General features: G+C 38.7%; 1 protein-coding gene across 1 annotated transcript; it reads left to right on the plus strand.

Annotated features, from left to right (window-relative positions):
- Nucleotides 1-19,921: 19,921 nt before the first annotated feature.
- On the plus strand, nucleotides 19,922-22,823 carry eny2 (ENY2 transcription and export complex 2 subunit). The gene is made up of 5 exons (XM_026184574.2): nucleotides 19,922-20,169; nucleotides 20,411-20,491; nucleotides 20,928-20,998; nucleotides 21,836-21,910; nucleotides 22,108-22,823. Exons 2-5 carry the CDS (start codon nucleotides 20,424-20,426, stop codon nucleotides 22,179-22,181), a joined length of 288 nt encoding a protein of 95 aa, XP_026040359.1. The 5' UTR covers nucleotides 19,922-20,169; nucleotides 20,411-20,423; the 3' UTR covers nucleotides 22,182-22,823.
- Nucleotides 22,824-23,106: the final 283 nt, after the last annotated feature.

Here is a 23,106-nt window from a genome sequence, read left to right on the forward strand (position 1 = left end):
CTCTTTAACAATTTACCTGATTTACAACCTCTTATACCAGCTGCAGTTCAGGCTAAATAAACAAGGAGCAGATGGCCACTTGTAGGCACAAGTGTCAATCAAGGGAGATGGAGCCAACAGGGGATGCTGGAGAATCTTAAGACACCCATGTGTGAACATGCAAATGTATGCATGCACATACACACATGCTCAAATATTGTGAAGCATGCACGCACAAGGGTCATGCAAGTATTTCACACCTCTCGTAGCGAGCCAGCCTTCAGTGTTAGTATTTTTCTTTGTCACTTTAACTAGTTACTCACATTTAAATATGAGGGTACAAACTCTTGTTTTGATATCATCGTTTTCCAAGGCAGATGTTTTCTAATATGGGTATACACATTTAGTTGACAGTTCTGTCTTATTTTTCCCTCCCTTTTTTGTTAATAATGTACTTTTTGGGTTTCCCCCAGCTCCAAAGAACCAGTCAGCTGTGCGAGAGAACCTTTTATACAAGCAGGAAATGGAAGGATTCAACAAGCAGGGGACATGGCATTAAGTTAACCTTAATGGGGTTTTTGTTTAGTTGACCTTATCTTGACATGAGGCCTGTTTAGTAACTAATTTGGATTTTTTAACACTATTTTGGATTACATGGACACTGTTAATTATCTTTCATTCAATTAAAGTTTTAAAAAAAGAAGCTTTTTATTGTACACATTTGTCCTTGTGCCTTACTGCTTGGTCTCTGACACCACTCATTTAATAAATACAAACATAAATAAATACATAAAATAGAATAAAATCAATCCCACTATTTTTGGTTTTGAAGAAATGTCTTTCACTGGATTTACTGATCAAACAGTTTTGTTTTGTTTTTTGTTTACTTGAGTCATTTGTGTCTTTTAATTAAATACTGTGCACATTAAAAAAATTATGTGTTTTTTCCCTTGTGTTTTTTCCAAAATCTACTTTAAATATCAGGTGGTTCCAATCAATTGTGGTAAGCAACGTCTAAAAAATTTATAGTTTTTTACTCTAAAATGTTCAACAAAAAGCAATTAACCCTCTCAAGGCAGGCGTTGCAGATTTGCAACAGTTAAAAACTAACAACCTGATTACCCCACATACATATTTTATGAGGTTTTTTTTACTCAGAAGTACCACTGCAGGTATTCTTTTGTGCATTAGCAACAAAAACTTAATTTGAGCCTGAGAGGGTTAACTTAACCCACCAAAACACAAATGACACACATAATTCAAGTCAACTTAAATGTTTTTACAAATTGTGTGGAACCACTTGACTTAAGTTTTTTTTTAACACTTTAAAGCCTGAAGATCTGAATAATAGCGAGAAAATGCACATTTTTTTAAGTGTTTATTGAACCTTCTGATACATTAAAATAAAAATTTGAGAGTTTACATTTTTAAATAACAATTGCTACATCTGCCTATTTTTTAAAAAAAATGTATTGCTTAAATATGTATTGTACAATTTTTTTTTTAGTTTTTTGGGTGGAATGTACTGTTACATATTAACTGTACGAATGCATTGTTTTTAGGTAGCTATGCTGCCTGAAAACTCCCTTCCCTTCAAATCTCAACTGCATCATCAGTTAATTAAGCTAAAGTAAACATTACTTTCTCTTATAAAACACAGTACTATTAGAAAAAAGTCTTTCTAAGGACACTGGTGATGGATAAGGCAGAAGACCTTTATCAATCGGATCATGGTTGTGGGTTGAACAGCAAAATTTTTAAAAAAGTAAATTATATTTTAATGTTCTGTGTCTTTTCCTAAACACTTTATTTTGAGCTTAGCAGAAAAGGAAATGAAATGTGAAATTAAATTCAAAAGGAAAAAAAATCTCGAAGGATAGTGCTGAGGGAATCCAGCTGCAGTTACACTAGGCTGCATTATAATGCAATGGTTGATGTTGTTGAAATGTGCTTCTCAAAGTCAGACCAAACAGTATGTTCACTGCAAAACGAACAATCAACATGAAGGAAAGGGCAGTTCCTTTCTTCATCAGTTGCTCAAAGCTCTAAATAATTAACAACAGTCAAAGCTTCTCCACAGTTTTCTGGGTTACCAGGGTGACAGGTAGCTTCCTGTCTAATGCATCTACTGTAAGATAGATGATCAGAGAAAGACAGATGGCAGGAAAGCATGAAAATGAACTGTAAACACATTTTTGAAATGTATTTGTATTTACTTTCATATTTAAATTGTAGAAAGAAAATTCTTTGGAGACAGGGTTCTTTGGACATAATGTCCAAATGAAGCTGGTCAATAACATCTGTGATGCGGATCTGTAGCAGCTGTAGCAACGACTGTGTATCCTAAAATACTGACTCATTTATGATTGTTAGCTTCTTATTCCCTGTCAACGTTAAAGGATTTTTTTATTTGTTACTACAGCCAGAGGGTGATCAACAAGTCAGCGTGGATTCAGAAGTATTTGTATGCACGCATGATGACGCAAACCATCATAAAACGGCTGCTTTATAACACTGCTAGCATTCAAAATCTCTGCAGGGCATCTCTAATATTAAATTGTGTTAGATTTGTTCTCTGGGCCCATTATTCTAATGCAACAGTGCCGCAATTAAAATTTCTGTATTTCATTATGGCTGAACTCCAAATTTTAAAAAAACAAACAAACAAGTTAATGACATTAAGGCATCGACTCACTGCCCAACCCTTTCCAATTCCTCTCCAAGATCTGCAAGATCTGACAAAAACAAAATGTTCAGTAATCCTTTAAAACTTTAGGTTTTCATATGAATACTAACTCCACACAGATAGCATTTGTTGATTAAAGGCTGAAAAAAGTAGGTCAATGTCAGTATCACTGGATGGTATGAGTTCTGTAAGTGGTGTTAATGATATTTCCTGTGCAGCTTCTCTGTGCTGCTCTTATAACCTGTTTCATTGCAGTTATAATGTTTTTTTAATGCTCCTTAAGGAGAAAAGCATACATACACAAGGTGGACAATCACTATAGCACACAATGAATGGCTTGCCACAGCTCAGTCCAGTTCACACAGGTCACAGAGCCACCTAAATTATTTAAGGAAAACAAGCAGTTCATACATCATTAAAATCCACTTGTCACACTAGTCAACAGTTTTTTTCCTTTTATTGAATGTATTCTGACAGAAACATACACACACTGCCTTTGTAGACAGAAGAAGAAGGACAAAAAAGAAAAAAGTAGATTGTGTCCAGAGGGACTGCAGGCACTCAGGCAGTAACATAAAAATATATATATAAAAAATACAAAGATAGTTGTGCATGGGGTGACAGTGAAATTAAAGCAATGGTTTTTACTTTACTGGCCTACTCTTCACTTTCTCTTTCTCTTTAATCTTCACTTTGTCATTTTCAAGTGTAAAACCTTCAGTCAGACCCCAAAAAAAGTAGCTGGTGTCGCTGGGCGGATCCTCACAACCTGGAGGTTAATTCTAAGTGCAAAATAGAAATAATAAACCCAGTATCAATCTGACAGTGAGCAATGTGTGGTCATTATTATGTCCATTTTTCTTCCACTAACTAACCATTAACATTCAAGTGCAACAAAGTTATAACTGTGTTTACAAAATAAATATTTTTATTCATGTTTTAATTTCTATTTTTCTTAGAAACTACTGAAACCCAAAACATAAAAAAATATACATTTATGATGGCAGCTCACTCATTTGAATTGTATTGAAAACATAAAAAAGAGGTCTTTACCTTTGGCGCTATATAAATAGAATTAAACTCAATTGAACTGAGAATGCAGAAATGAAGAAATTAAAAATGCAGAAGAAAATGAACACATGAACTATGCATAAATGAATTTAAAACATGAATGCATTCATACTACTTAGTAATTAATAAGAGGAACAACAAATACAGAAGCAAATAAATAACAGAAATATGACTTGCCACATTTGTCTTTTGGGGGGGGTGTCCTCCATATTTTGCAGTAATGAACTGACTGTATCGACAAATTGTTTGATTTGCTTTGGAGACTTTGGGTTTACACACTAAGTTGGACAAAAAGTGTACATTTTTTGTCTTTTCCTAGGAAACATTTTGACATGTTATAGTATGAAAGACACAAGGGGAAATAATTACATTAACGGTGACATCCCAGTAGGTTGCAGTATTAATAATAATAATAATAATAATACATTTTATTTGAAAGCGCCTTTCAAAACACTCATGGTCACTGTACACAGTAGAATAAAAGCAACATAAAAGCAAGCAGTTTACAGAATCATAAAAGCACAAGACATAAACAAATAAAATAGCAGATATGGAGGAGAGAGATGATGAATAGCCTTTAATGTGTACAAGAGTATTTTGAAATTGATGCGATATTTGACCGGGAGCCAATGAAGCTGCTGCAAGGCAGGAGTGATGTGGTGGACAGAAGGGGTCCTGGTGATGATACGGGCAGCAGAGTTCTGGACGCGTTGGAGCTTGTGGATGGATTTTTGAGTAAGGCCAAAAAGAAGTGAATTACAATAATCAATCTGGGAAGTAACAAGGCTACGGACAAGAATGGCAGTGGCATTGTAACAAACCTTTTGGGTTATAGCACCACTAGAGGGGGTTGCCCAACTATTGTAGTAGCTATGGGGGTCTCCTAGTGGGTGTGTGAGTTGTTAGCGGCAGCCATTCCATGCTGCTCATGTTCCATGCTCCAAGAAAACACCTTACTTACTGTTGTGACAAGCTGGCGCTGGCGGTACGAATCCCCGCACATGTAGGTTCGGACGAGTACAGCCGAGGAGACCTGGCTTATAAAGTGTAATGTTGCTGACGGCGAATAAAGGTCTGTTATTGGATTTAACTGACTGGCTCCGTGTTATCCGGCTAACCTCCAAACCACATGCCCGCTGGACCTGCTAACCGCTCCTTCCTCGCCAGACTGCTGTTACAGCATGTGGGGTGAGAAAAGGATGGAGACGATTAATGTTGCTTGGTTATTGGTTATTTTTTATAAGTGCTGTTTCAGTGCTATGGGAGGGACAAAAACCAGACTGGAACTGTTCATACAGATTATTATTAGTTAAATGTGAGTGGAGTTGTGTGGCAACTATTTTCTCAAGAATTTTTGAAAGGAATGGTAGATTGGAAATAGGCCGAAAATTCTCAAAAATATTGGGATCTAGACCAGTTTTTTTTGAATCATTATGCTGAATGCAGACCTGCAGATCACACATTACCTGCATCTTTTTGTCCTCCCTCACAACACCAATGAATCCTTCACTTCTTTAAAGCATGTCTCAGGGCAGTCCTTCACATGTTTTGGTTTCCGTCACTGTTGCTGTTGTTCCATCACGTTAATCTCTCACAAAAAAACACTTCTGTTGTGTTTATGAGATTTTGTTGTTGTTGTTTTTCTACTTTTATTTAAATTTTATTCAACTTTTGCCTTTATTTATGTGCTTTTGCAGCGTTCTACTTGCTGATGTTCTTTTAAGTTACAGTGCATTTGACCTCTCAGGTCTACCATACATTCATTATCACACCAACCTTTAAAAAACATGGTTGTGTGGGAAAATGCCAGTATTTCAGTGGTTTGTAAAATACTCAGATCAGCCCATCTAGAATGAGAAATCATGGCATTTTCAAAGATACTTAAATCACCTTTCTTCACCAGTCTGTTGATCATCATGAACTTCAGCAGGCTGGTTACTGAAGGGTCTCTTTTGGACTCTTAACTAGAAAGTACAAATAGCCTTTTTCACATTTCAAGTGTTTGTTTTTATTATTTCTGGCTCTGCAGCTGTCTGCTGCTGCAGCCATTATGCTAATGACTGAATGTATAAATTCACTGAGATTTAGAAATAGAAGGGGCTGCTTAATTAATATGAACAGGTAAATTTTTTAAAAAGTATATAACATCCTTAAAGTGCAGCATAAAGTAGTGTTTGGTATTTCAGTCGTTTTAAAACACCTGTTTTTCCCCCCATAAAATGGAGACTGAAGTAATGACTTCATCACGTAGCCTTCTTAACTCTGCTTTAGCTGTTTTGTTTGTCATTTCTTTTCACATTGTTTTTAAATGCTGCTCTTAAGAGAATGTGTTAAAAGCTAGTCCATTAGAGTAAAAGAAAAAAAGAGCAGAGCAATAATGATGTGTTGTGCACTGCAGTCTTGAGGTGAGGTAGCCTCTCTCCCTAAAATTCATTTTGTCTGTGTCCTGGTAAGGTTTAGTGGTTTTTGCCTTTTACAACTCATACTTTAAAGAAATATAAAGCTGTATGCTTTTCGGTCTATAGAGCTTTGGAAATGCTCCAGCGTATAGGCAGAATTGATGAGGAAGGCCACGTTTCATTAACAGAAAGGAAATCAGGGCAGTGGTAGAAAACGAAATGAGCCATAACAGCTCTGTTTGTTTGTGACATTAAAACCAGTCTCTTCAGCTCTCATGGCATAATAGGTCACTAAATGAAGATAAAGCGCGCGCTGGAAAAAGCTGGGGGAGGAGAATTATTAAGGCAGTACATTAACCTTTTCAGGGAATCCGAATAATGACAGATACTCACTGACCTCATTTCAGCGAGTGTACAATGCGCTGCACTGTACAACTTCCGGCACACCGCCATTTACAATCATACACTTGGCTGTAACTGTGGCAACCTGGTATACAGAGTAGTTAGACAGTTTTAAAGTGGCATGTTGTGGTTAAACAGGATGGTATTTGTGTATGGGTGCAGAGCTCAGTCTCTAAGCTTTGAGATAAGGAGGAGGAAATTTAGAAAATGTACTGACTGTAAAGGCTGTCTGCACCGGTGCTGTGATTAAATGTCATATTTCATACAGTTAAAAACATTAATCTCCTTTTTGCAAATTTCAGAAGGGGCACTGATTTGGGAAGCAATTACAATTACGTTTTCATCCACACATGGTGAAAAACTACGATGAAATGCAAAGCAGCAAGCTCACAGATGTTTTCAGACTGGTCGAGCTGCCTAACTTAAAGTGAAGCAAGTCCTCTTTAATCAGACAATCACACTGTTTTGTTATGTTGAAGCAGCATGTAAGCCACTGTTTACTTTTTGGGCTGATTGTGTCCTGCCCTCAAAGTCAGAAACAGAGACTCGGGTTTGTTAAGAGGGTGTGCTAAACAAGATTACCTTTATCACAGTGAGCAGACACAAAAACTGTGTTCACACCAGTGTCAACTGTTATAATAATACCCAAATACTGCACGAAGTGGGCAAGAGCGTTCAGCCAAAAATAAACAAATTCTAAAATAATAAACACAGCAAGTTAGAAACTCTTCAAGGGAAACTTTCATCTCCTTGGGACCTTAATAGTTTCTCTAGATTTCATGGTAACTCATCAAGTGGTTATTTTTAGAGATATTATTGATGATTTTTAAGAGAGAGATATTTTAATCTGAACCAAACTAAGCTGCAACGCCAGAGACTGGCAAAAAGGAGAAACAATACTAATTAAGTGTCTAATTAATAGATTGTAAAACAAATAAACTGCTGAATCAAAATGAATAGATACTATACATACAGGACTGGGCCACCTACATATTATATCCTTAACTCTTTACTTTCTATGCTAGACTAATCAAATTATTAGGTGTGTTTTATTGCATGATTTGATGTTGTAGACATCAAATAAAATGATGTGTCATCTTTTTGAAAGTCTTGATGCCTAAACTGTCGTGCTAATGGCATGGGTACTATCCAGTGCTGGGGTAGCAATGTTCTTACCCAGATGTTTTTACCTGGTCTCTGTTTCTTAAAAATTAGAAGACACTGATGGTGCACAAACTACTCTCATGTTCATAAAGCTGAAATGTAACAGCAAGGCAAAACACAAAAGATCTCAGTCTCATTTTATAATTTTTTAATTTTAATAAATAACATGCCAGCTGAGTCGTGTAAAGTCTTAAAGGGCAGGTGTGTAGGAATGGATATGTATCAGCTAAACTGGAATGAAAGTGAAAGTGTTCATAATGCTATGTAATAATAGGATTGCTTAATAAGAGCCCTTTGTGTTTACTTGGTAGATGTACAGATAAATCAAACACTTTCTGTAGGGACTTTTACATTTTAATGTTGACACGAAATCTGACCTATACCATAGACCCATCCGTCAGTCCATCCATCAATTTTCTTCTGGTATTCCAGTTCAAGGTTAGAGTTTGTCCCAAGCTGTCATAGGGTGAGAGGCAGCGTACATCCTGCACACGTCGCCCTATAGTCTCATCTAAATGATTAAAAACAGCAAAGGAGGTACATTTAATTGGTCTCAGCCTGTAGCTTTACCAGATGTCACTGAATTCTACACAGCAGTTGTTTAAAGTGATCAGAACGTTTCGGGTGAAGAAATGTAAAAGGCTTTTACAGCACCAAGTTTGAGGGCACAGAATTCCAGGAGATGACCAGGTTGTCTTTATATTTTTAATTCAGTCTGTTCCTTATGTTGGACATCAACCTTTTCAGTTTCAGGGTGAATACCTCTGAACCCATGACCCAGCTCACAGAACAGCTCGGATATAGTATTTCAAGGAGAAGTGATTCTGAGCCCAATTCTGAAATGCACTCAAGTAGAAATCTGACCTATACCAAGAAGAAGGAGGGAATTAGATAAGGCTGACTGCACTTTTTAAATCACTAGTTATTCTTTAAAACCTCTACACAGCTGCGATCTCTGATGACGTTACATTTATATTTATAGTCACATGTCGCACGTTTTAGTGAAACAGGTGGCGTGAATTAAGAACATAATTTTCACTTAGAGTTCCCTGCAGCTTTCATCGTTATTTCTGCTCTTATGCAATTAGCTGCGTAAACAATTTCCTCATTCAAGAGGCTGTGATTACCACAAATACAGTGAGGAATCTTGTTTGGAAAGGAGAGTAGGAGCATTTTGATAAATATATAAGGGAGATGAGATTTTTGTTGCAATGATGAAATTTCTGTTTGCCAGGCATAATTTGAATATACTCTGTCTTTGCTGTGTCCTCCCATAAATCCACATCCAGGCATCCTAGACTTTAGCCTATCACATCAGATCTATTATGTCTGTCTCGAGGGAGATTTCCCAAACTTGTTACCAGCTACTGGCTAAAGATGGATATATTTCATGAAACTGTAATACTGCAGAAGAATATAGTAGACTGTTAAGACTGAAATTTTCATCATCCTTGACAAAACAAAAGTGCTATTGACATTTAATTATTGAAGGAAAAGTGTTGATTCCATGTGATGGACTGGCAATATATCCAGTGTGTAGCCTGCATCTTGATGCAGGGAGGCCATGTGCCCGGCCCCCCACAAGGCTAAGGCGGATTAGCTGTTAAGAAAATGATGGATGGCCACATGTAAAAAATGCTGACGCACTCTAAAGTAAAAAAGCAATGCGACTGATCCTTATTTTTCATCCTCACACACATAGTGGTGTCGAAACGCTGAAGCACATCAATATGCAGTGATGAATACTGAGTTGTGACAACAAGTCCAAATACTTCAGCACTGCTCGTCCATCCCTGACACCATGATAACTGCTTCTGTCTCCCTGCAACAGTGATCATGACAGAACTGCTCTGTCAAAGCTCTGACTGCAGGTGATTGTTTTTCTTTACTCACCAGAAACAACATGAAGCCACATATCTGTGTGTCTGCATACATGTGTGTGTTAAGCCATGACTCCTTGACTGTGTGTTATATTTTAAGGTGACGAATGTTTCTCACAAAGCGAACAATCTATTAAGTGCGGCTGCCCTTCTGGTTAATGAAGTCAGGGAGCTTCAGAGCACACAGAGCACTCTTCACCACCAACAAGAACAAACAGGAACGCCTGAGCGATCACATCACTGTGACTGCTACCCCTCCCCCACCCCACCATACCAGTTCACCAAATACAACTAAAACTCAGCACCACATCATTTCGAAGAAGCACCTGTGCCGCACGCTGGCAGTTCAGTCGCTTCCAGATACAGCTGCTCAGTATAAACTCAATTTAGGGTTTTCTGAGCTCATTAAGGAGGAGAAAATAAGTACACCTTTGCAACATGAGTCACACTTCAGGGAAATGATTGGAGAAGTGGAGTCCAAGATTAAAAAAAAAAAAGACCTCCTGCCTTAATGCCCTGATCTGGAAATAATTACAAATGAGTTGAAGTTAGGTCTGTAGAGGCTATTAAGATTAATACATTTTAAAAAATGTGCATTAAGTGTTAGAAGTTGTGAGTTATTTCTTAATTTCTCTCAATATTTCTGTCTGACATATCAAAAATGTAAACAGGTGTTGGGCAGTAGCACATCGCAGAGCAATGTAATGACTTTTCCCAGTGCTGACTGGTCCAGGCAGGCTACGATGCGTCAAAGGTGTCCAGGTGTCCTGTGGTTTGCCATCTTACCAAACGATGAGATGCTTAACAAGGGTTCTTGTCTCCTGTCCATTGCACGGTTTATCGGTTACGCCCTCTGGCAGCTCCCCTTTGCAGCGCAGCTCAGCTGTAATTCACTTAGTGAAACTGGGCCTGGCTGCATGTGGTAATTTAACCATTGTCAACCTCAGCTCAGAGAAGAATCTAGTTTGGAAGAAAAAGAAGGGGTTCCATTGTAGGTAGAATTCTATTTTCTACTTACCTCCTCCCACATGGCAAAACCATCTGAGGGCACATGTCTTTCCCTGAAAATGCTTAGCTGCTTTCACAGGGATATGAGCATTTTCTTCCACTTCTAAACTGAAAATCAGAAATTTACAGGACGAGTCTCACTGGTCTGCAGATGTGAAACCTGCTTGTATTTTCAAATACTGTTCGAAGTTTTAGAACCACTCCCATTTCCTTCAAAGAAGAGTCATCTCCAGAACAAAACGATGCCCTTGCATGGCAACTAAACAGAGTCAGTTATACTTTTTTTGACACAAATCAAAGGTCACACTTCTGTTAAAAAGCTTTTAATAGTTTGTGTTCATCATGTCCTGACTATCCTTCGCTGCCCATATGGAAAAGATATATATAAATCTTATAAAGTTTGTATCTGTCTTGTGTGAAACTTGTATGAAAAGCATATAAGAGTGAAAACAGATATAAGATCCCTTGAAAAATTATATAAATGAAACTTGTATGTTTTGGATACTTACTAAAACAATGTATGAAAGTAATGAGAAAGTGGCCACTTGCATGAGTAAATCATGTAAGTTTTTACTATTTCTTTTCCATGTGGGTGGCTACCTTACTTTAGAATGAATTTACAAGATTTTCCACTTCACGCCTGAGTACGGCCCCAAACTATATAGCAGAAATTCTGACCCCATATAAGGCAGTTTAGCTTTAGATCCTCAGCCCTTCTGGCTGTTATAAAGTCAAGGGTTCAAGGGCCCTTTGTCACGGTTCTGGGTCATGTTGACCCAGCTTTTCTAGATTATGATTTATGTTCTGATTGATCAGTGATACTGTTTTGATTATGATTATTATTCAGTAGGTTTTGGTCAGTGTCAAGTCTGTCTCTGTCTAGTCCGTGTCTTAGTAAAGTGTGTTTTGTTTCCTGTTTTACTTTGAAGGTTTTTGTTCCTGTCTGATGTCAGTGTTCCAGCTCCCTGTCTCTTTAGGTCTTATTCCTCCCAGCTGTGTTCCCTTTCTGTCTCCAATTCCTTGATGACTCCTCAGTGTATTTAAGCCCAGTGTGTTTCTGTGTCAGTGTTGCATCGTTAACGTCTACTCACCCTCACGTTAATTGTGCCGCCTGCCTGCCTAATTTCTGTATTCCCAGTTTAGTTAAGTTTATGTTCCTTTTCTGCCCAGCAATAAAGCTGAGTGTTTTGAGTTTACATCTGCCTCTGAGTCCTGCATTTTGGGTCCTTTCTCCCTGCCTGCCTGCACATAGCCATGACACCCTTAGGCTTTAGGAACTTGAGGATACAAAGCGTGACATATTTTTTTAAGTGTTCCTTAAAATTCACTTTCATAGGGTTGCATTTATGTGATGTTTTAAGGAGCTTGGAAAGAAAAGTGTCTGGACTTGTTTAAGTTGCTTGAAGACGTTTCACCTCTCATCCGAGAAGCTTCTTCAGTTCAAATGGTGGGGAGTCCCAGATTTAAGCCCTATGGGAGTGTCCCCAAAAAGGGATATGGACCCCTTAATGATCACACAAGGTGTGAGCCAAGGTTTTTCACACCTTGGCTCGTGTTTGAAACACAATCAGGAACAACTAATAATGAAATTGGGGAGATCATTAACTAGATGAAAAGATTAGCCAAGTACTTATGGCCTGTATTTATATAGCGCTTTACTAGTCCCTAAGGACCCCAAAGCGCTTTACATATCCAGTCATCCACCCATTCACGCACACATTCACACACTGGTGATGGCAAGCTACATTGTAGCCACAGCCACCCTGGGGCGCACTGACAGAGGCAACTTATGGAGTTGTTGTTAAGTGCCTGATTTGTTCACTGCTCATTTTTAGAGGAATATCAAAACCATGTGGTTTTAGCATATAGGTTTTGTGTAAAAAGTAGCAGTCTTACTATGTGAGATTGCATAAAATGAAAAAAAATCCAGCAAAGTACATGTACCTCTAATTTTTGCGTACTTGAATATTTAAGGAAATGCATTTAGTTACATTCCAACACTTTTAATCAGTAAAAACATCAACATTCATGCCACAAAAGAAATAGCTGCTAAAAACCAGGATTTTAGAAGAGGATGCTGACTAAACATAAGCACCAGCACCGTATAGGCATAGAGCAATCTCTGATGTGATCAGTGGGCAAAACAGTGGAGCAGTGATTTGCACCATCACCTCATAGCTCATCCCACGATCCAAAGACATGCATGGGATTAGGTTAATTAGGGATTTTAAACTGGCCATATGTGTGAATATGTTTGTACATGGGTGTCTGTCTCTATCTGCGATAGACTGGTGTCATCCTGTGACAGCTGGGATGGTTTTCTCATTTTGGCTAGCCAAAATGAACATCATTAGCCACTCTGGTGGAAATCATAAATTCAATAATCAGCACGATGAAGTGAGTTCTCAATAAAGTTGTGTTGATATCCTAAGTAACAAATTTATGTATCTTACCTAGCTTGTGGGTTTTCTTTTGCAACAGTGAGTTACTTTTGCAAAACTACAGAAGAAAACTGCTTATTATGACAGACAGAAGTAGTGAAGGCCCTGGGAAATCACTGAGATGATGGAGCCCTGTCTCTCTCTAGACCTGACGCAGCACCAGCACAAACCCTCTTTTTGTTCTTTTGTTCTTTTGCATTAAAAAAACACTATTGGGATTTACTGAGGGTGCATAGTAACAACACAGTTAAATTTTTGTGGTGGGCTTATTTAATATCGATTTGTATGTCTTTCAAGATGTCAAACCCTTGGGGAGGAAAATCACCCCACCCCATACCCCATAGGGCTGAAGATGCTGAAATATCACAGCAGCAAAATTCACTAACATCTGCATACATGAACATACAGCATGGGCGAGAAACGAAAAAGTAAGATAGTGACAAGTCAGTGTGAGCCAAGGACCATGGGGTCATTTTAATTTCCTATGTCACTGGCGTCAGTTGGAAGGAACGCAAAGTCCTAACGCATGAAAAATGAAATCACTTGTTATCATTATGTGTTTAGCTGCCTGACACTTAATAACTCGTTAACTGAACGTTGCAATGCAGTTCTGGTCCACTTTAACCCCTGAGGAGAACATGAATCATGCAAGGTGATTAACTATGGCTTGGGTAACCAGTTTTGTGCTGATTGCAACTGTTACTAATTGCTGAAAACTGTGAGTCATCACTGTGTCATCACCACACCTGTTTCAGGCTAAGTCACGTGTATTTCTGGTTTTCAGAGGGTGGTTTCAGGTAGTTTTGCTTATTTGAAGAGGTATGCTGGATTCAGATGAATAACAGGCATTTTTTAGAGAATGAAGTCGTTAGCTGTGTTCAGATTGTTCTGCAGAGTAAACCAAAGCCTCTATTTGGGTGTCTTTACTCAGTAACAGTACGCTCACACATATCTCCAGCATCTCAAATCAGCTTTCTCGTATTTTGTCTCTTTCACTTCTCTTATCAAACACTGACTCGTATCTTGTTGATCACATACTGTATCATGCTAAAATGTGTGTCAAAATACAGATATTATTCTTACCCAGGCAGATATTAAACATATTACATTACTGTCTGATTCTTACAGTGCTGTCATGCAGGTTTAATGAATGAAATTAAGAGTCTCACAGCAGTACTGATGCAGCTGGCTGTGTGGAAGATTCTTTTATTTGACTTTAATAAATACATGCAGCATCACACAACATGCAGAAACAATAAGTACCTCTTTAAACTGATGCTGATGTGCATATTCAAGCATCTGGCACAGCTGCAACGGTTTATTAAAACTTTAATTGTGAAGTAACTATTTTTAAACATAACTTTATTGGGTCGTGATTTGACAGAAATAATGTTCTTTATTCTTCTACACATTCAAGAAGGTTTATATAAGTGAGCAGTTTGGATTGAAGTTAAAGCATTGTGGAAAAATCCCGAGCTCCATCATGACTGTCGGAATGAAGAGTTTGCCGGATTTTGGGACAAATGGATAAGATAAAGTGGTCAAAACAGCGATGATCCTCCGGGTTCAGAGACATGCAAAAGCAAGAGCAATTATGGCAGTTAATCTGCAACTGATGTGCCACCATGGGTGCTGAAAAAAACACAAGAGTCCACACACAGAACAGAGAAGATGACGTAAAAGAGACATTGGTGAGCAGAAGGAACATTAACCTGGAAATTTCTTTGATGCCTGTGCAGAAGAGTGACGAGGGGTACCGAACTGTAAGAGAGCTGTCATCTAGACTGTGCTGATGCTTGCTGTATGTCTTGGAAAATGTCTGAGAAGCAGATGGCAGCAGGAAATGATCTCTCGGAACTTGGGTCACACCAGAGGTGATTCGGTGAGTGAGGGAACAACGGAGACACTTCTGGCATCACTGCAAACGTCGAAAGACATTTTTATGAGTTCATCATTAAATTGGTTGTTCTGACTCTCTTACTACAGTTGTTCCCCCAATGCACTACTTTGCATTCCAAGCTAAAAGGACATCACAGAAAAAGACAGTCATGGTTCTCCTAGTCGAACTCAATATTCCACATAACATTTTGAACTTATTTTTACTGGGCAAATGCAGATGGTTTCCACCCCTTTATTTCCTGTTGCATCTCGCAGCCTCTCCTTATGCCAAGCATGAAGTGCAGTACAACTATTATTAGCACACCCAACACTGAATTGACTTCTTGCGGTGGTGCAGGGTTGTCAGCTAGAAGGCAAAGCCATATAAACAGCTAATTTAATTCTGCACGCACAATTTTAGAGTTCTAGGACAGAGTCACGGGGCTTATGACCAGTAGCAGAGCTCAGGGAAGTATCTTCAGCTTTTCATTTAAAGAATTATCCAGTTTTAATGCCTTCTCTCCTGTGTGTCTGTGTAGATTCAGTGACCCAGGTCATGATAGTCTTGAGAGCTTGATAAAAGAAGGCTAGTGGACTTTGTTAGGTTTGCGAAGACATTTCCCATCTTATCCAAGAGGCTTCTTCAGTTCTAAAAATGACAGAGAGTCCCAGGTATTTTCCCCCAGGGGGAGGAGTCATCCCATTTGGAAGTGGTTCTGAGGGTCATTGGCTAGCATAGCACCTAGCCATTGTGGATGACACTGGGGTCTCACACACCCTTATGTAGCAGGTTTCCCAGAGAAACTCAGGAGACTTTTCTCCAAGCATGGCATCCCAGTGCCCCTATCAGCCACTTATACTACAGTCTTGAGATCTCTTCCCAGCTGCCTCAACCCCCACTCACGTCTTGCCTCAGGTGGCCTCAATAGGTCACATAATAAGGTGGGGCAAGGTTTCACAGTGGTTTCACCTTTAACCCCCGGTGATTGTAATGACCCATGCTTTTTTTTCACACCTTGGTTCATGTGGTGACTCACATGATCAGTAGTGGGTCAGTGACCCTCAGGATGCAGCACAATCATGTAGCGGGAGTTCTGACAACCAAGAAAATAATTATAGAATCACAATAAACTGAGCAAAGAACTATAAGTTCTTCAAAAAAGCCCAATACTGAACCACATCTTCTGACTTATGGTACCCAATTTAAAAAAAACAACAACTTTAAATCCCTGTAGGTCCTGTGCGTTGCTAGAAGCGAAGCACATCTCTTCAGCTACCTGTCCAGCGGCCCCAGGCTGCTCCAGCAGAGATAAGTGTGGTAATAGACCAACACTATGTCAGTATTAGAGGTGAGGAGGGAGAGAAGATAAAGAGTCTGAAAATCTCTGATTGGAAGGGAAAAAAAGTTATAACCAAGCTGTGGAGACTGGAGCTCTCCCCCTCTCAAGCTAAAGGCACATGTGCTTGTCTACAAACATAAACAGTAGTATGAACTCCTTATAGTGTCTTTGGGATGAAAAAAGGTCAACAGCAGCAATGAAACCCTCTCTATCTTTTCATTTTCTTTTCATCTCACTGACCAAATGTCAGCAGAGAAGAAGATAGTTAACCAAGGCTCCCCACACAGACAGACAGACAGACAGAGAGGTTTTCTCTGTCATGCAGTCCTGCATGCACACAGAAGACCATTACTCATCCCAAAGCAGGTACTGCATCAATCAGTCTGACATAAGGCAATGCAGGGGGAGGAATTTCCCACTCAAACAAGTAAGGGAGTCCTGCTAAATTCTCCCCTTAGACAGTTCTTGGTCAGAACTCAAAAGGCAGTCTCCCTCTGGGGCATAAGATTTCTACAGTCCTGCTCAGCCTTTGACATGAGGTCCTGTAGCTACCCTGTCATTTTATTAAAAAGGTTTCCAGACTTCTCACACCGTCTATCCTGCAATGAGAGTCTATCAGTTGTGGCTGAGTGTGACTCCCCTAAATTTGAGGAAACAGCAGCAGCAGTTAAACTTATGCAAGCAACTGAGCAGAACTGGAGTGGTAGCTGTGGTACAGTCTTTTATAATCATAAAGGAAAGAAAAATATTTTTTTTTTTTTTTTTTTTACATTTATCAGTTATTTTGAAGACATATCCTGACTAAAGTTCCAGCTTATTGACTGGGTAGGACAAGAACTGGTAACATCTTATCAGATTTGTGCAGTCTTCTTTTGGCATGAATCATGACCTTTGAATTTGCTTTATTTTCCTGTTTCTCCTCTCCCTCTCCATCCCCTGCCTTATTAAAAGACTTTGTATTCTACAAGTCTGCTTCATTAGCGTTGGAAAGTTAGATTTCTTCACTCATCTGTGCAAGGCATTTTGTGCCCTTAAAACTTCACTTTTACATTTCTTCTCAGTGGAGCTATATCTGCAGGCTTCTACTAACTTTTACATTAATAAAGCTAAATCCATTTATCATTCCTCTCTCATACAAAGAACTCTGGAGGTGGGGAGCACAGAAAAATGGCTGCAAAAGATTGAACTGCTTAGGAAAAGGAGCACTGCTTGTTGCAAATGAAGATGCTTTTCACTCCTGCATTAAAATGATTATCAAAAATATAGATAGATGCTTTTTTTTAAAGTAGCTATGCATCAATGTGCCTGAAAGAACAACAGTTGTAAGTTTATTTGGCATTGCCACTTCTTCACAAAATGAACACAAAAATGCTTGTGCATCCTTTCTGCGACATAGTTATGTTGTTGTTGTTGTTTTAAGATTTAAATGTTGCTTAATGATGTAAAATGAGCAACAGAAGGGAACTTTAAATGATCAATTAGTGACGCCAAACAAGTGGGGATAATTACAGCTCCTCCTTTTGAGAAGCAGGGCTTCTTTGGTGGTGTCACATTTTTTAAGATCCGACGTATTCCAAGTTCAGGTTAATAAAAAAACAACAATGGAAGTCTGCAATATGTGAATGAGCAACTGACCAAAAAGTAAATGAGTGAATGTAACATATTAGGTCAGTCTGGAGAAGACACAGGCTGACCATTCAATGACTTCTTTCTTTCGTTTTTTTTTTTTTTTACTACAATGCTGGGAATAAAAAAATGATGTATGCCAATGAGGTTCACCAGAAGCTAGAGGTCTTTATGTGAGACAGAAAACTGAACATTTCTGCAGAAGTCTCTGGGGGAACCAAAAAAAAAGGTTTTCAAAGGCAATGCTTTTTTTTTTTTTTTTTTACAAATTATGAGAAGAAAAGGCAACACTGGATGCCCAGACCTTTAAAAAAAGTGTCATGTACCAGCCAAGTCACAGGTGGCTTTATTGCAATAGACAGATGCCCTATGTGCTAGTGTTTTGGGGGTATTTGGAGCACCACTTGTGCTCAGCAGAAAGAAAGAACTAGGTATTCATTTTCGTTTTCAACTCTCTGCATGAAAGCATTTTTCTAGGCCCCACCATCTGAACTCTGATGTGTGCTCTCCAGGACACCAGTATTATTGCTTCCACGCCACTCCTGTGCAGCGCCAGCTTTGTTTCGCATTGTCATTTTACAGTGGCTGTTTCTGACTAACTCTCCAACTATTTTTTCCTTTTTCCCCCTTTTTAATATTACTCTTCGTCTCGCAAAGTAGAGGCAGTTTAATGTGAAGCTCAAAAAACTCAATTTGGCTGTTATCAAACCTTCATCTAGTTTTCAGAGTCTCTCAGGTGTTATCAAAGATGTAACAGCAGGCGAATATGTTCACTGTGGTATGTAATGAGTATATGAACAACATCAGACATGAATAAACAACCACCAGGCATCACTTACTGGGCTTCTGTGCACCATAAAAAAGCTGATCTGGAGAAGCCTCGTTCATTTTGCATCAAGTCACATTATCGAGCCCAAACTGAGAACACTCAGGCTTTGCTTTTGTTTACTATCCAGACCCTCCATCATCTGCATGCACCATTTTCCCTTAGATACTTTTCATTACTTGTTAATATGAATTTGATTAAGAATTGTATTTTTAATTTGCCCTGCTTAACATTAGCTCGTAGCTGGATGCAGCTGTCATCTGTAATCTAAAATCTGAACACTTGCACTTAGTATTTAAGCTTTAATATTTTCTATATATTGTATATATAGAAAAATATTGACTTTTTGTCTACATTTTTAACTAATATGTATACACAAAACACACTGACATACAAAATAGTACTTGCAATGTTGAGTAGAGCCTATTTTGGAACTTTTGTTTACTACCATATCAGAACGTATACAGTGATAAAGATGTAGTGGGTTTTACAATTTCTGGATGTGTGATGTGACACGTGCAAACTCAGACCAGTAGTGTCTGAGTAGTGTGTGTGCTGTCTCTCACACACACATGAAAAAGCATCTAACTGCAGAGCATTAAAGCTTCTTTCTTTCTTTCTTTGGCATCCAATTTGAGACTGCTTTCCAGCAGCAGACCTCTTCTACAAGACCTGTGCTGAAGAGATGTTGTGGAAGAGTTAATGCTGCTCATAGAAACTAAATGAATAATACTTTATTTGCCCCATCTCAAAATACCACTGATTGTGCTTGCTTCAAACAATACTTTTAACCGCATTTCCAATACAACTACGAACTACAGTCAACCAGCTATCATGTTTTTAAGATAAACAGATGCTTAACTAAATTCCTTAAACTTGTAAATTCTTTTAGTGCTATTTCTTAAATTTGTAAATTCTGTAACTTATTGTATTATTTACTTAGTTTAGTCTGTTAATGTTACTGTCTTGGAGCAACTGTAACACACATAATTTCCTTCGGGAATAAAGTATTCTCATTCTGATTCTAATTAACCCATCCAAGTCATGTCTTGAAAAGCTGGTGACCAGGTCAAGCTAATAAAATGCATGTAAGGCACAGTATACAGCAGCAGGGACCAATAGCTGAGGAGCTCTAAAGGTCAAAGTGAGCTGCAGATTTCGATTAGAGTACATATCGTAATCAACACCGCCGCCGCGTGACCTATTAGAGTATTGCACTGCATGGTCTGCGAAGCGTAGGAACCATTGAACGCAGCTGTGTTTCCTCTCGGAGTGTAATACGTGATGGTTAAATCCGCGAAGTAAAAACAACTTGTGATTCTTTTCGTGGATCTCTTGTGGAATCGGATATTTGTTACTTAAAGCACAGCTTGTTAGCGCCGTATAGCGCCATTTCTATTTTTGATGTAGCGTATGCTTACCGAATCTGGTAAAGACTGAGACCTCTGTCATTCAACTTTCTCCGGAGTGTAAGTAAATGTTGACTTTTGACTTCGGTTGTGAAGCTCACATTTTTACTGGCTTTAAAGACCTGAATGCTGGGAATGGGAACTAATGTGGTTTAAAGTACTTTAGTAACGTGGGTGTAACGTGGTAACGCGCGCGCGCGCACATTCACGTTCGGGTTACTGTTGTTAATGAACTAACATGGCTACATTAGCCCGATTTTCCTCTGGATTCACTATACGGTGTGTTCTTTGTTGTTCTTAGGAAATCAAAGATTATGAGTAGAGAGTCCAGAATGAGAGCAACAATAAACCAAAAGTTGACCGAGATGGGAGAAAGAGAGAGGTGAGTCGGTTATAGCCCTTTCTTAATAATGATATATTCGTATTTGTTCACTGTAACTAGCTGAATCCATGCATGTGTGACTGTAAAGCTTCTATAAAGCACAAGCTCTGTCACGTTTCAGTACGTCAGTAGTGCTCAGTGCATCAGTTGAGTTAAAGACATTACCAGCTATTGTAAAGCAAACATGTGGCTGCTACATGTTCACTAGGCACACATTTCATATAACAGTAAATACTCAACTCCGGTTGATGCTTCAAACTAGAAAGTATCTGCACTTATCACATCTTCATTTCAGTGGCACGCATCACTCTGAATAACATGTTTGTAAAGCTGACGGTGTTTATATGAAACAGTGGGATTTCCAGCTGTTATTCATAACTTCATAACATTAGGAGATAAGGGCGCAGTGTGATATGTGCTTGTATCTTATGGACAGATTGAAAGAGATACTGAGGGCTAGGCTCACTGAGTGCGGATGGAAGGACCAGATGAAGGCTCACTGCAAAGGTAAAGAGAACAGTGGTGTTGTTATCATAAATGTCACATCAATATGGTCAGGTTATAGGATTAAAAAAACAAAAACTGAACTTCAGGCGGTGTGATGTGGTTTTAAAGAGGCTGATATATTAACAAATGTAGATTACTGTATGAAAGTTGGAGCATATTTAAATATAGTTTTTCTGTAAATCTGACTGGTTAAACTATATTAATATGTAACCAGTGCCATCTCTACTATATTGACATTAAAGTGACCTTTAATGTCTGTTTTGAAGTTATTAAAGAAACCCTAAAATAACAGCGCCCAACAGCATGTGGTAATAAAGTTGCTAAATGTCAGCATTAGAATAAACATTTTATACCTGAGGTGGAAGCACCTGGGGTCGCTGCACAACCCAGCCAAAGCCCAGGCTTCACTGTGCCCAGCCTTAATGATGCACAGTAGTGCATGCCCTGTCTTAACAATTTATCCTTCTTAATTTGAAGCAGTTATGGATTATCGTATCAAAAGAAAAGACACATTAACTGAAATGAGATCATTGGATGTTGTCAATCTGCATGAAAACATCCTTCGTTCATAAAACAATGTGAGGAAAAGTCGAAAGACTTGATGAGATGAGCATAGAAATGTGTTCCCCTAGGCGAGACTAGCACCCTTGTCCTGTTGAAGCCAGTTGAAGACATGAAGACAGTGCACTCTTGGCATGCACATGGTTAGCTGCTGAAGCTAAAGTTTGACTGTAGAAACTCCTTTCATTAACTAGATGTTGGAACGAAGCTTGCGGTTGTGTTTTGTTGTAGACTGATGTGAGACTGACTCATCTTTTGCTTTTGTTCAATATGCAGAAGTCATCAAAGAAAAGGGCTTGGAGCACGTGACTGTGGACGACCTGGTTGTAGAAATCACTCCCAAAGGCAGAGGTACCTCACTTTCTCTATTCAAATGAAACCGTGTGTACTATAAGTATCAGTTCCTGTCTAGGCTCTCCTTTTTTCCCGTATTGTTTATATATGAAAACATAATAGTTTAGATGATCTAAATTGGCAAGGTTGTGTTTGTGTGAGTTTAGACACAGAGATTGTTCACAGCAACGGATATAATTTTTTTTGTCTTGCAGCCTTGGTGCCAGACAGCGTGAAGAAAGACCTTCTACACAGAATAAGAGGCTTCTTGGCTCAGCATGCCACATAATTTGGATTAATGTTTCATTACACCACTTGTCTATACTACCCTAATACAGATTTATATTTCTCATGAGTTTAATGCATTTCAGAGACAAATACCAGTCAGCCACAACATTAAAGCTACCTCCTTAATATTCTGCTTTGACAGCAGCCCACAGACACAGAACCTGCCTGTCTTGTCTGGCCCCAGGATGTTGGCAGTGCATACTTTTAAATCCTGTGCGTTGCGGGATTTGGCCTCGGGATTGTCCCAGCTCATTCCGAGGATGCTCTGTCAGATTGGCCGTTCTGTGCCTTGGTCAATGCCGTGGGCTTTCTGTCATTTTGTCAATCAGTGTTTGCAGTGTGGCAGAGTGGGGAGTAATGCTTGGTTTTCCACAATGTTTGGATGGCAACAAATGCATGCTGGGATTAAAGGGTTCCCATTAGAACATGGTAATGTCATGTAATGAAGTAATCAATGTTATATACGTCTCCTGTGAGTGGTTCTAATGTTGTGGCTGATCACACAAAGTACTGACAGATCTAGTTGTTTCTACCAATCCTATGCCTCCCGCTATTACAGTTATGTAAATACACCTACCTTGCTTATGTAGTCATCCTTTGTACATGAGATGTGCTGTTTAAATAAAGGTTTTTCTTCTTTGAACTGGAGAAAGTCATTTTTAGAACAAATTCCTTCAGATTGAAGCAGTTACTGTCCAGACTTGTTTTATGGGCACAAGGTGGAAACAGTTGCTGATATCATGATTGTATTTTATATCATGATGATGTAAACCATGAAGAAAATCATATCCACTCACTTTGATAACTTTGATTTAAAAAAAATTTTAAATCGAATTCTTGCATATTATCATTCCAACATCCAATTTTCATCTATGCCAGTGGTAAATGTATAACGCAATTTATCCTACTACTTTTATGTTATTATT

This window comes from Astatotilapia calliptera, chromosome 11 (assembly GCF_964374335.1).
Source record: "Astatotilapia calliptera chromosome 11, fAstCal68.1, whole genome shotgun sequence".
Lineage (NCBI taxonomy): Eukaryota > Metazoa > Chordata > Actinopteri > Cichliformes > Cichlidae > Astatotilapia > Astatotilapia calliptera.

Bases quoted from the DNA above. Each gene is read 5' to 3' on its own strand.
- eny2 (XM_026184574.2), top strand. From the start codon at position 20,424: ATGAGTAGAGAGTCCAGAATGAGAGCAACAATAAACCAAAAGTTGACC. The intron at 20,492-20,927 runs GTGAGTCGGTTA...TCTTATGGACAG, and splicing joins GAGATGGGAGAAAGAGAGAG to ATTGAAAGAGATACTGAGGG. The intron at 21,911-22,107 runs GTACCTCACTTT...TTTGTCTTGCAG, and splicing joins AATCACTCCCAAAGGCAGAG to CCTTGGTGCCAGACAGCGTG.